The sequence below is a fragment of the Acomys minous genome, assembly GCF_964271855.1.
Source record: "Acomys minous genome assembly, chromosome: 9".
Taxonomy (NCBI): Eukaryota; Metazoa; Chordata; class Mammalia; order Rodentia; family Muridae; genus Acomys; species Acomys minous.
Window position 1 is genome coordinate 28309232 of NC_140490.1, and position 13452 is coordinate 28322683.

The 13452-nt window shown below is 42.5% G+C and overlaps 1 protein-coding gene across 6 annotated transcripts in view; it reads left to right on the forward strand.

The window, feature by feature from the left end:
* LRRC3B (leucine rich repeat containing 3B) overlaps positions 1-12790 on the forward strand; it is an 86194-nt gene extending 73404 nt beyond the window's left edge. For all 6 annotated transcript variants that reach the window (XM_084796887.1, XM_084796892.1, XM_084796890.1 and 3 more), the window contains one exon: positions 11527-12790. In XM_084796887.1, coding sequence (XP_084653013.1) covers positions 11678-12457 — 780 coding nt within the window. In that variant the 5' untranslated portion in view covers positions 11527-11677 and the 3' untranslated portion in view covers positions 12458-12790. The remainder of the gene's footprint in view (positions 1-11526) is intronic.
* Positions 12791-13452: the final 662 nt, after the last annotated feature.

The following is a 13452-nucleotide window of genomic DNA, read 5'->3' on the forward strand; positions in this document are numbered from 1 at the left end:
CAGACTTTTCCTTTGTGATACATATATGATTCTTTTAAAATGATTGTTTCATTTTTATTGATATGCATATGTATTTACTGAATTTTGTTATGGTAGGTATTTAAATGAATTATAGTTTTTTGAATACTTTATAGTTCATTATCTATCATGTGTGTAAGCATGTCAGGTGACCATGTAGATGGCAGAGTGCAATGTTCAGGGTTGGTTTTTTTCTCTTTCCTATCATTTGAGTCCAGACTGGGACTCATGTCATCAGACTAGGGATGCAGAGCCTTTGCCAGCTGAGCCATCTTGTCAATCCCATTTCTAGTTTTTGAACTTTTTTTTTTTTTTGCTTTAGTCAAAAAGACAAAAACTTTCCATGGAAATCACCAATTAAAACCCTGTCTATTCTGCATATGATTTACAGAGCAATGTGCCAGAGTCCTGGGGTGGTAAAGCGCAATCACAAAGAGTCCCTTCTTACTTCTCCCTAGGATCACTGGGGCATTCCTACATATATATATATATATATATATATATATATATATATATATATATATATATATATATATATATATATAATCAGTAGCTTCCCTATACCAAATTTTCATTTGAAAAAAAAAAAACCTTTTAAACAAGTTAAAAAAATGTTACAATGACCTTTGCATATCCTGGCATTCCCTTACCTATTGTAACAACCTTTGTTTCCCTTGCCTTTCTAGTCACAGACGAAATATTCTGAGGATTCATTCCCAATCCTTCAGCATCATAAGAATAAGGGCCATTTCTGTCCTGCTCACATCACCAAGAAGCCCTAGGAATTTAAAGTCAACACTATAGCATCTGTGGTATTTTGAAAGAAAATAGCCCCTATAGGACCATAGGGATTGACACTATTAGGAGGTGGGTGTGGCCTTGTTGGAGTAGATGTGGCTTTGTTAGAGAAAGTGTGTCATTGGGGGTGGGCTTTGAGGTCTCAGAATCTCAAGCCACTGTCGCTTCTGCTGCCTGCTGAGGATTAAGATGTGAAACTCTCAGCTCCTTCTCCAGCATCATGTCTGCCTACATGTGACTATTTTCCTGCCATGGTGATAGGACTAAACCTATAAGCCTTAAGCCAGCCCCAATTAAGTGCTTTCCTTTATAAGAGCAGCCATGGCCATGGTGTCGGTGTCTCTTCACTGCCATAGAACACTAAGACAGCATCTAAGACTCCTTCCCCACTCAAGATTTCCCAGTTCTTCTAGAAATATCTATTTTTCAGCATTTTCTAAAAGGTGAAAGCCCATCCTTTCCAGTGTCTCTGTGACATAGCTTCCGCTTACATCTGAAGGTCACATGTCCTGTCTTCCTGTGGCTCTCGCTGTTATTTCATTTGTGTTGTTCTCTGTTTGTTCCCCTTCTGTAATCGTTCACTCTAAAGTGCCTCCATCTCTGTTGATCAGTATGATTCTTTCATCTCCTTTGGATCCAGGTTGTGGGTTTGTCCTGACATAGATCCCATGTAAGAATGATGTATAAGAAAATAACAGTAGAGTAGAGAGTGGGATATGACTTTCTCACATACTCTGGTGCCTCACCTTTGACCATGTCCCCTGGAGGGGGAGACCTGGTGGCACTCAGAGGAAGGACAGCAGGTTACCAAGAAGAGACTTGATACCCTATGAGCATATACAGGGGGAGGTAATCCCCCTCAGGAACAGTCATAGGGGAGGGGAATAAGGGGAAAATGGGAGGGAGGGAAGAATGGGAGGATACAAGGGATGGGATAACCATTGAGATGTAACAAGAATAAATTAATAAAGGGGAAAAAAAAAAGAAAAGAACTCCAGCAAAACTATTTGATATTTTTGGTCACAACCACTGAAATTTAAGACAGAGAATCTCCTTTACTGACTAAAGGCTTTTGGAAACATCTTTCTCTTGAATTTAGTTCAATATCCTGGAAACTATGAGAGCACTGAGGTGGATGTTGTTCATGCGCTGGCTTACCTTTGGTAGAGTGGGTTGATACCAAAGCCTTTGGAGTGTGGAATTTTGTGACTTGATACATTTCTGAACACTGCTCCTTGTGACTCTAAGATTGAATCCAATGTAGAGATTTTGGTTTGTCTCAATCCAATGCTTTCACTCCCAAGCCAGTGACTAGTATAAATTTATTATAAAATAGATAGTGGACTGGGTTTAAAAGGATAAAATATTTTTAAAAAGTTAACAGTCACTCATTGACACAGAGCTATATCTGAATCCACTGTAGGTTAGGTCCTTTAAAAGGGGCCCTACAAGCAATCTGCACTCTGGAGAGCTGAATTTATGGAAATTATATTTCCAAAAGTTTCCAAAGCTCTCACTGCTGTAAATGTATAAGCACATGCTGAGAAATAATAATAGAGAGGCAGAGAGAAGCCAAGGTGGATGGGTTCCTGCTAAATCTCATAAACGTATGGCATGCTGTATAATAATTATGGATATTAGTCAGGACGTGAAAATATCTTTACCCTGTGCTCTGAACCCACAGCAGGAAGAATTCTTGGCTGAAAAACAAGAGTCTTGGGCTCTTTATTTGTTTATTTTTTTCCAGTGGATTCATGGACAAGAAGCACTTTGAAATCTGCTCAGGTCAGTGTGATCATTAGATTATGTAGGAAGAAGACACAATGTTCAGAAGAGGCAGTTTTTGCCCAGTATCTCAAAAGTTCACTTAAAGATGCATCCTAGTTAGATGTTCTATTGGTGTGATGAAACCATGACCAATAGCAAGTTGGGGAGGGAAAGGTTTATTTGTCTTACACTTCCACAGTTTAGTCCATCATAGAAGGAAGTCAGGACAGGAATTCAAACAGGGCAGGGACCTGGAGACAGGAGCTGAGGCAGAGGCCATGGAAGGGGCCCTGCTTATTGGCTTGCTCATGATGGCTTGCTCATTCTACTTTATTATAGAACCCAAGACCACCAGCCCAGCATTGGCACTGCTCAAAATGGGCTGGGCCCTCCACCATCAATCACTAATTAAGAAAATGTCCTACAGCTGGCTCTAATGAAGGCATTTTTTTTTCAGTTGAGGATCAGTCCTCTATGATACCTTATATCAACTTGAGATAAAACCAGCCAGCACAAGATGTATTTTGTGATATGGGTTTTAAGCAGGAAAGAGCTGTACTACAGCTAACTTGAACAAGAACCAATGGGTCTCATGCCATTTTGATGTCAGGATGCAGTATGGGGCCTCACAAGAGAAGTTGAGGGTATGTAGTCTCAATTTACCAGACTCTATCAGAAGATTCACAGAGAGCTGATTTGACATTAAAATGTAGTACTTTTATTTAGACTCTCAGTATTGGACGTGAGAAGGAAAAGAAGGGCACAGACCAAATGCATAGTGGATGAGAACTATCTACGTGGCATCTCTAGAGTCCAGAATCTGTCCCGAAGATATCTGTGGTTGGATTTCTGTCCTGGAGGACATCTGGGCTCCAGTTTCTGTCCTGGGAACATATGGAGTCCAAATTCTTTCCTGGGAACACCTGGAGTTTCGGGTTTTATGTGGGGACAATCTCAGGGGTTCTGAGAGACATCTAAGAAGCAGATTCTACCAAGGGAATCTATGTTCCCAGCTTCTTCTCTCATGGCTTCTAGAGTTCAGGTTTGAACCCGGGGGAACCAGGGGTCTGAGTTCTGTGTGGAGTGGTGTCTGTGATCCAATTTCTGTCCTGGGGCATGTCTGAGGTCTGAGTTCTGGCATGAGAGCTTCCTTCTTCCATCCTCTTCTACCACCAGCACGTTTACAACACACAGCGCCTTGTTCTGAGACAAACTGCATCTAGGCTGGTATTTCCGTTTCAGCGGAGTTAGATGAGAAGGAAAGAGGAATTTGATTGACATTAGTACAGTGTGCCATGGTGTTGTGTTTGTACCATGGCTAAAAAGCTGGACTTAGAGCTCTGCTTCTGACACTGAGCAGGTGTACAGTGAACAGGATGTAACTATTGAAGCCTTTGTTTGCTCATCACACCAGGGTCTTAGCTGTTCCCTGAGTGTGGTGAGGTTGGTCCTACATCCCCGGGTGCAGTTCCACCTTCTTCTGCAGCATCCTCTTAACCTCTGTTTCTTTGATTATTCTCAGCTGCTGAGTGAGAACACCATGAATAGGCTGGAGCCCCATAGTTTCATGATTAGCCTAAGGTGAGATTACTATCTTACCATCATTTTAAGTAACAAAATTAATTTAAACCAAAGTACAAATTTATTCCAGAAGAAATTTAATCGTAACACTGAATCTGATAGGCAACTTTTCTCTGCATTCCTTTGTTTCAGGCTAAGAGAGAAAAGGGGGATTGTATCCCCCTCTCTTTCCTATCTACTCCATCCCCATCACCCCCATGTCAGATGAGATCTATCAACTGCCCTTGGAAGTCCAAATGGATGGGGAGATTTATGGCCACTTGACCTGATGAGAGTCCATGACACAGTCTCTTTCTATGGTTCCATGACTCTGAGACCACGTGCATTCCAGCTGTCCATATATCTAAACCTCAGCATAGACACACCTTGGTTAGCATTCAGCATCCTCCCATATTTTCCTGTTTCTGGGACACTTTCACACTGGAGACTATAAACTACCTATGCTGGTTTAGAGGACATCTTTGCCTTCAGTGACTATATGTGGCCCATGGGAAACAGTTTCTCATCCCTGTTTACACCCTGAGGAGCAGGCCCACCTAATCTCCAGATATCACTGAGATGATCTCCAAACAATACATTGACTGGCTGTGATTCTACCTCACTCTGCTCCACCAGACTCCAAGGGTCGGATAATAAATTCCCCTTGAAGATGATGAATCAAGTGCCTTTGGAACTTTTTCATTTTCAAAGTATGTTAGAGGAGGTTAGACTACAATAGCCTGTGCCAGTCAAACACCTTATAATAACTTAACTCTTATTTGGGAATTCTATATTCATTATCCCAGAACCCTGGTCCAAAGTTTAGTTTTACTACCCTGTTAGATGGGTACATCTCTAAACAAATGTCAAGCATTAGCTGTGTGTAACGAAAGGAGAACAGATCCAATTTTACTTCAGTATCTTTTTAAAAATTTTTTATTGATTTATTCATATTACATCTCAATGGTTATCCCATCCCTTGTATCCTCCCATTCCTCCCTCTCTCCCATTTTCCCCTTACTCTCCTCCCCTATGACTGTTCCTGAGGGGGCTACCTCCCCCTGTATATGCTTATAGGGTATCATCACTTCAGTATCTTTTTACTAGTATCACTGATGTGAAAAATGGGTAAGACCATGAATATTCTCCTGTAATCATGTAGTCTAATCGTTGTAATAGGTGAGAGTAGCCATTAAGGCAGAAAGTGATAACAAGTGGCAATTGGGGTGACAGAGGAGAGTTTGAGGCCTCAGGGAGAATTGAGGCCCTTTGTTGAATGATTACTCCCAGCTGACATTACTGATGGGCTCTTGGCTGGTCCTTACCCCACATCTTCATTGTTGGTTTTGAAATCAGGTAGGCAGCTCTACAATGGAGAGATCTGCAGTAGCTTCCCCTAGCTTCCTTTTCTGTGGCCAGTCACTATTACGCAAACGTGCTCTGACCTGTGATTGTGAAACTCAGGGTTTTGTCTGTGTAAAGAAGTGTCCTGAACACTGATGGGAAAACGAGGCTGTTTTGAGCAGTAGGCAATCATTAAGGATTTTTATCAGTGGAATGACATGGATTGGGGTCACTTTAGCCTGGCATGGGGAGAATAAGAGCAAGGCCACCGAGGAAGATGGCCTCTGCTGTCTTTCAGGCAAAGATACCCATTTGACCCAGGAAAAAGGCAGCAGCCATGCAGTGCAAGGGGTGAGGGATGTGAGGAGAAAGGGGCTGTCAGTAGAAAGAATAAGTAACTGATCTATGGCAGATCTGGGAGATCTCTGGGTGAAGCTAAAGGGTTTAGATTATGATTTTACTTTTAGATATTTCAGGTGAGGCCCAGATTGAACCTTCCTGTGCCTGTTGGTTGTAATCCATTCACCATCTAAATTTTTCTTGGCCAGAAATCAAAATCCAATCATATAAATTATTAGTATACAGGAAAAAAAAAACCTGAAAAGCAAGCCTCAAAAAAAAAAAAATCCAGATTATAAACTTTAGGTTTGGTAAATGAAAGCCATGCAAATAAGGATTATTTATTCAGATTTATTTTTTTTTAATATCAGGCAAGCCATCTACCAGGTCTGGCATTTGGCAGAGAGTAAGGGGAAAACTCTATATGAGCTCTCATGGAGGCCACTGAGTCTGATGGTGGGCTGAGCAAAGCTGGGCATCTGTGGTGCTGGGCAAGGTGCATGTGTAGCTTTCTGTGCTTACCTTGAATAGGCAGCAGGCACAGAAATGAGAGAAACTGCCTTTCTGGGTGAAGTCCTTCTGAACTGTCGGGCTCTCCCAAAGGCTGTGGTGTGGCCACAGGATAGCTGCTGCAGGGTGTGGCTCGCACTTCTATTTTTGCAGGTTATTCGTTTATGTTTCAGTCTCTCATCCTGAAAAAATGTGATCTGCCTTTGTTCCCTGGGCTGCCACTGTCCTGCCCTTGCATGGGGAGAACAGTTACTTCCTGAATAACCAAGCTGTGCTAATTTTCTAGCTCCTCCATGGTATCTTTGTATTATTATCTTTTCAGCGTTTATAGTAGTAGTTTTATGCCTTAAGAATTTCAGACTGTACAGAGGCAGGTGATGTTCTGTGTTTTCCTCTGGCAGTCTCTCTGCCCCACTATTTGCTTACAAAACTTCCCTGTGCCTATCTAAGCATTGTCAATGTGGGCTATTTATTTGCCTACTTATCCCTTTTAAAACCATTATACATACATGTTATTCTACTGTGAGAACCTCCTTTACAAGCTACTTTGGGGGTCACCCTTTGCTATCATTACATCAGAAAAGCTTGTCTCTACATTTAGGATGATATTACTTGTGAAAAATGAGTGCATTGCTCTCTGCACTTAGAAGGGGCTGGAAGCACTTTGTTCTTTGCACATTTGTTGGCACTAAATGTTCTTCCTGTTTTCAAAAACGTTCATTGATACTTCAGCTTCAATTTGTTTTACAGGTAGTAAGAGTTTATGTTTTAAATGACATGTCATATATATTCAAATATATATGAATGTGTGTATGTATATATTATATATACTATATTTTTCTGCTCATTCTCCTCTTAAGTAAATTTTTTATTCCTTTGAAGAGTTTTCTGTAAATTAAAAACAGACTCAAGCCATTTGTTTTCTCATCTTCCCCTTGACACATAAACATTATCAATGTGTGTGGTTATGAGCTATTTCCCCCAGTGTTTTGACTTCTAGGTTGTGAGTTTAGCAGCTTTCCTGTTTTGTGGGTTTTGCCTTTTAACTGAATCCTCCTGTCTCCAAGCCAAGTTGTTCAGAATGCAGTGAGTACATCTGTTTCTCTGCATTGGTATACTCGGTTACCCACGGGGTTCTTTATTCTTGCCTTAGCACCTCTCAATAGTCCTGACTGTCCCTTAATCACAGGAAGAAAGAGATAGAGAACCAGACAGGACAGTCAGTCAGCTGCTGAGTGAGCTATCTATCTGCTAAGGAGACTTAGCTTCTTTTATTCTGGCAAGAGCGATGGCCGTCACCCAACCAGCACTCAAAAGCTTATGTGGCTAGAAGATGTGAGCATGGCGTGAGTCGTGGTAGAAAATGATCCTCTTTCAGGGACAGGTCACACCTAGCCACCGCATTTGGCAATATCAGGGCCTTGCAGTTGACATAGGCAAGAGGATAAGAGAGGAGAGATGATGGAATCCAGTGAATTGGGACATGCAGAGGAGGAGTTTTGAGCTCAGAATGGAGCTTTGGGACTTGGCCAGTTCTATATCAGAGGGAGAGTCGGTGAATGGTGTCTCTGCCATCCTCTGTGACCCCAGCCCTTCTCTTATGAACTTACATTTTGATGGCAGGATGGTGCCCTCTTCTCCCAGCACCACAGCTTATTTTCTCTTTTGGTTTGTGTGCAAAGTTGATTCCAAACAATCCCTAGGAGGGTCATGTTTCCATGCTTCTGTTAACGTTGTTCTTTGTGGGTGATAACCAATGGGAATATCTACCTCTCTTGGAGCCTTGTCTGCTGACCAGCTGTTGTTTGTCTGTATAGTAAATTAAGGCCACACCACCCTGCCAATCGCTTTGAACTATTTAATCAGCATTACAGCCCTTCCTTCCTCCCTCATGAAGATGATGATTTGACCTTGATTGTATAGTTGAGTTGTGTTGTGTGTTACCAAGACACTATGTTGGTCTTCTTGTTAGGGTGGTGTGCTGACATTCACTTACCATGGTGCTGGCAAACCCAAGCTCAGGGTCTCAAAGGATTTTGTATGTAATGGAGGCTCATTTTCTTGTTCAAAGATGATGCTCTCCATGTGTCCTCACATAATGTAGAAGTGTTTTCATGGGTGCTAATGCTTCACATAAAGGTTCTGCTCCTCCACAAATGTATTTGCATTACCCTTGTGTTGGCATTGGTTTTCAACACAAGAGTTAGCAGAGTCTATAAGGGTTTTAGGTCAGAGCAGCTCTCCACATTCTATACCTCTTGTCACTGTATCCCAGATGGGGGTATGAACCAAGCCACAGCCGCTGAGTCACTAGTCAATCCCAAAAGACTTTATTCTCCATTTTTCAAATATCATGGTTAAAACAAGACAGTCATTTGAACCCAACATCTCTGAAAGAGAGAGATTCTCTGTATTAGTTTTCCCAACAAACATTCCATCCATGGATAGCTCATTTGGGGAAAAGGGATCCCATCTCAAGATGGGCTGCAATCTTGTGCTGAGAGCTTAGTGTGTTACAGTCATTTCTAATGTGTGATCATGGATTTCAAAACCATCACAAGTGTAGAGGAGTCTAGTGATCCATTTTTCCCTCTCCATAAGTGCTTATAATAACAGTGTTTCCGAGGTTCCCAGATTAGCATGTGGAACCAGTAGACATTTAATGAGCTGTTTTTTTTTTTTAAGTTAAAAATCACATTGCTTCATTCGCTGATAGTATTTATATCTTACCACATTCCCTTCACTATGTGGACGGTGGGTACACATCCAAGAAGGGTGATAGTAACTAGAGCTGACAAGTACTGAGCTCTAACTCCATATATATTACATCATATAATTCTCAGGTCAACTTCATAACAAAGTACCTTTGTAATATTGAATAAACTATAGAGGAATTATATTTAAAGAATTGAATAATGCTATCAAGGACTGACGCTGGACCACACAGTACTTGTACACTATTTACTGTTGTTTCCACATGAGACAGACACAAGTCCATATCCTCAAGGAACTTGAGGATACTTGGAACTAAGAAACACATCTACCTAGAAAACAATCAGCTTAGAACTCTCAGGGTGTAAAGACCCCAAAGAGTTTTGCCACCTTTCAGTTGATTGGTGGCAGAGGCCCACACTGGGTTGATGGCAGTCACTTGGTTGATGTGGACTCTATTTCCACCAACCAAACCCTCTCATCTTTTACATCTCCTGTCATCCTCCGGCTGCAGTTCTGCCCCCTTTCTCTTTTGTCTGCATGCTGCTCCCTTTCCTGTTCCCTTTGTCTCTCTCCCATGTAGATAATTTCCAGAGATTACCAAATGTAGTTTCAAAGGTGAGCATGTGAGGGAGGGACACCTGACCACAAATGAAACCAGATATTGACAGAGGGCTTGGTGCTTCTGGGCTCCTCCCTTTATGTGTTCTGGTGTTTGGTGCACAGGACCTCACTGGTTGCCCAGTATGCCTCGGCTCCTTCCTTTTTGCTTTCTGGCACTCCAGTCATGCAGGACTCCAAAAAGCACATCCACGCCTCTCTGCTGTTTGTTAATCGAATTTTCTTATGATTAACAACTCAGTTCATTATGTTTCCAGCTCACATTAATCATCTTTTCTGCAAGTTTGGTAACATTTGGAGTCATTTCCCTATGAATTTATCCATCTGGGATCTTTATAAAAGATATGCTCACACAAAGTCATTTAGTGCTCATGCAGGAAGTTGTTGGATGCTCACTGAGTGGAGGTACTTACTGTTCCCTGAATCCTGAAAGGAAACTTCTGAAGTCAGGTATGCTTCCTTCACCATTCAGGGGCCCCTCAGGTAAGAACCGTGAGGTTCACAACACAGAGCAAGACCCAAAGCATAGAAGTGCTGCTTGCGACACAATAGTGTTTTTTTTTTTAAATCCCTAAAAGCAGCACTGTGTGGAGCCAGCCTGCAGTCCTCTAGCAGATGGGAGTGGAGGGAGCTGTGGGGGCAGTGGAAAGAGAGGTGACATGGATGAGTCAGAGCCAAGGCCTGGCAGGGTTCCTGTCTTTACTCCTACAAGCTATTTGACCTTAGGGAAGTCACATACTCTCAGTGACATCCATTCACCCCTTCTGTGAGCACGATCATAGGGCAGTTATGATTTCTGGCTTTTGTTTCCTCCTCTGCTCTCTGCTCTTGAGGAAACTCTATAATATTGTTAATGCCACTTAACTTTGTAATTCCCACACCGTGTGTGTGTGTGTGTGTGTGTGTGTGTGTGTGTGTGTGTGTAAAACATATAAGAAAGATCATCTATTAGGGAATTTCTATAGCTGTGTCTAACAGTAACATGTATATTTATGTACATACACACTACACATATACATAATAGTATATATAAACATATATGGTACACACCTACATGCTGTGTGTATGTATATGCATGTGTGTGCATACACTGGAGGGGGATCTGTGGAAAAATAAATAGCCTATTGTGGATGCCCTAGAAGCCAGTATTTCTTAATTGTCTTCTTTTATATAAAAAGTCTTACAGCAATGTGCTCTGTTTCAGTTGGGCTGAGGGTGAGTTGTTTAGGAAACAGACAGAGAATCCTTTGGGATGCATATGTGAGCATCCTCCCAGGTACAGTATAGTCTTGGGAGCTCAGAAAGAAAGTGATTCCTGTTGAGGCTTCTGTTGGTTTGCTCCCAGCAATACTGTGCAGTGAAGGTCAGAAGCACCGTCCACTTCTTCAATAGATGCTTCTTTAGAGACAATATTCTACAGTGAGTTTCTTCTCAGAGCCCATGGCAGCCACTTCTGTCTATGGTCATTAGCCTTGAAGTTACAGGGATAACTTCCCATTGCTGCCCACGTGCAGGACTGAATTGCATAATGCCTCTGTTACTGTAGGAAGCTTGAAAAGCACACTTAACTTTTATTCCCATAGAAGGATCCAGAAGAGGAGAAGAAACAGGCAAAGTTTGTCCTAATTCTGCCCTGGCTGAAAAGAAGGTGACAGGATATGGAAATGTTGAGCCCTGTCCCCAGCGCTGGAGCTTTCAGCAGGAGATTCCCATTACAGAGGAAAGCCCCAGTGGCCTGGATGGAAATTACTCGCCTAACTCACCTTCCTGTGTTAGGCAGACACCTGAGCGCCTTGTTAATTGCCATGTTCCTCCCCTTGCAAATGAGCTAATTGCATCTGCTTCCCTCTCCTTTAGGTTCCCAGGCAAGGACAGGAGTGATGAAGAAGGCCCTGCACTAGCTGCCTCCTTTTGAACCACCAGGGAAATCCAGAGTGGGTGGAGCCAGAACCATCGCGACACTTGGTGTGAATGAGGAATGGACTCGTGATTATGCTGAGGTTCCAGAATGAATCTGGTCGACCTGTGGCTGTCCCGTTCCCTTTCCATGTGTCTCCTCCTCCAGAGCTTTGTCCTGATGATACTGTGCTTTCATTCTGCCAGTATGTGTCCCAAGGGCTGCCTTTGTTCTTCCTCTGGGGGTTTAAACGTCACCTGTAGCAATGCAAATCTCAAGGAAATACCCAGAGATCTCCCTCCTGAAACTGTTTTGCTGTATCTGGACTCCAATCAGATCACATCCATCCCCAATGAGATTTTTAAGGACCTCCATCAACTGAGAGTTCTCAACCTCTCCAAAAACGGCATCGAGTTTATTGACGAACACGCATTCAAAGGGGTAGCAGAAACCCTGCAGACCCTGGACTTGTCTGACAACAGGATTCAAAGCGTGCACAAAAATGCCTTCAATAATCTGAAGGCCAGGGCTAGGATTGCCAACAACCCGTGGCATTGTGACTGCACCCTCCAGCAGGTTTTGAGGAGCATGGCATCCAATCATGAGACGGCACACAATGTCATTTGCAAGACCTCGGTGTTGGATGAGCATGCTGGGAGACCGTTCCTCAATGCCGCCAATGATGCTGACCTTTGTAACCTCCCTAAAAAGACTACTGACTACGCCATGCTTGTCACCATGTTTGGCTGGTTCACCATGGTGATCTCTTACGTGGTATATTATGTGAGGCAGAATCAGGAGGATGCCCGGAGACACCTTGAATACTTGAAATCCCTGCCAAGCAGGCAAAAAAAGGCAGATGAGCCTGATGACATTAGCACTGTGGTATAACGGACCACACTGCCTGGCGCTGGGAAGGTGGCTTCTGGTTGTAGTAGAATAAGTGGTTTATCTTCTTCCACCATTGTACACGTTTAAAACTTTGTATTTTAGTTTCTTTTGAACCACACCACTGTTGAACTTTTCACAGACAACTACAACACTAATAATTTTAGTTTAGGTGATCTTCCCTCATTAATTGTCTCGCCTCACCACCACCACCCTCCCTAGTTCCTGAGTAACAAATTCTCTGAGCATCAGTTTAGACCCATCTCACTATTTAATAATGAAATTTATTTTTTTAATTTAAAACTGAATAAAAGCTTAACTTTGAACCATGGAAAACAGTGTGACTTATTGGTTAAGGAACAGTAGTCGGTCCACTTGCTTTAAAGGGAAAAAAACAAAAACAAAAACAAAAACAAAAACTCAGTCCTGTGGCTCTGAAAGGCTACCATTTGGGAAGGTGTCTCTTTAAGCCCTGTGGCACTCTGGAGATTCAGAGCTGAATTGTTAACTATTTAAGTGTCTGCCAGACTTTAGCTAGCCAAGATGGTTAAACAAATGTGTTTCACTCAGACTGGGCGTGTTAGCATGCCTGCTGACGAGCATCTGATTTTCAAAATGGTTAGGTCTAGCAATATAAACAAAAAAAAACAAAGAACCTTGCTTCTACTCTGTGCTGGAAGCAATGGGAAAGTAAAACATAACACATATCTTATTTCAGACTGCCTGGGTGGGCAGGAATGTGTGGCGAAGATGGAAATAGTTATGCCAGGAACGGAGGAGAGCACCAGCACTGTGGAAGCAGTGGGTGTGGATGGTGACATCACTAATGTCCCCAACCTCTCAGCACCAGAGAAGAAAGTGACGATTGGCCCAGGTATATAAAACAGAGGCCAGATGGAGAGCATTAGAGCTTGAATTTGAACCAGGTCTCTTCTGAATAGAGGTCTTCTCTCTGATACTCCTTCCAAGCTGGCTGACAACAAGCACAGACCCAACCT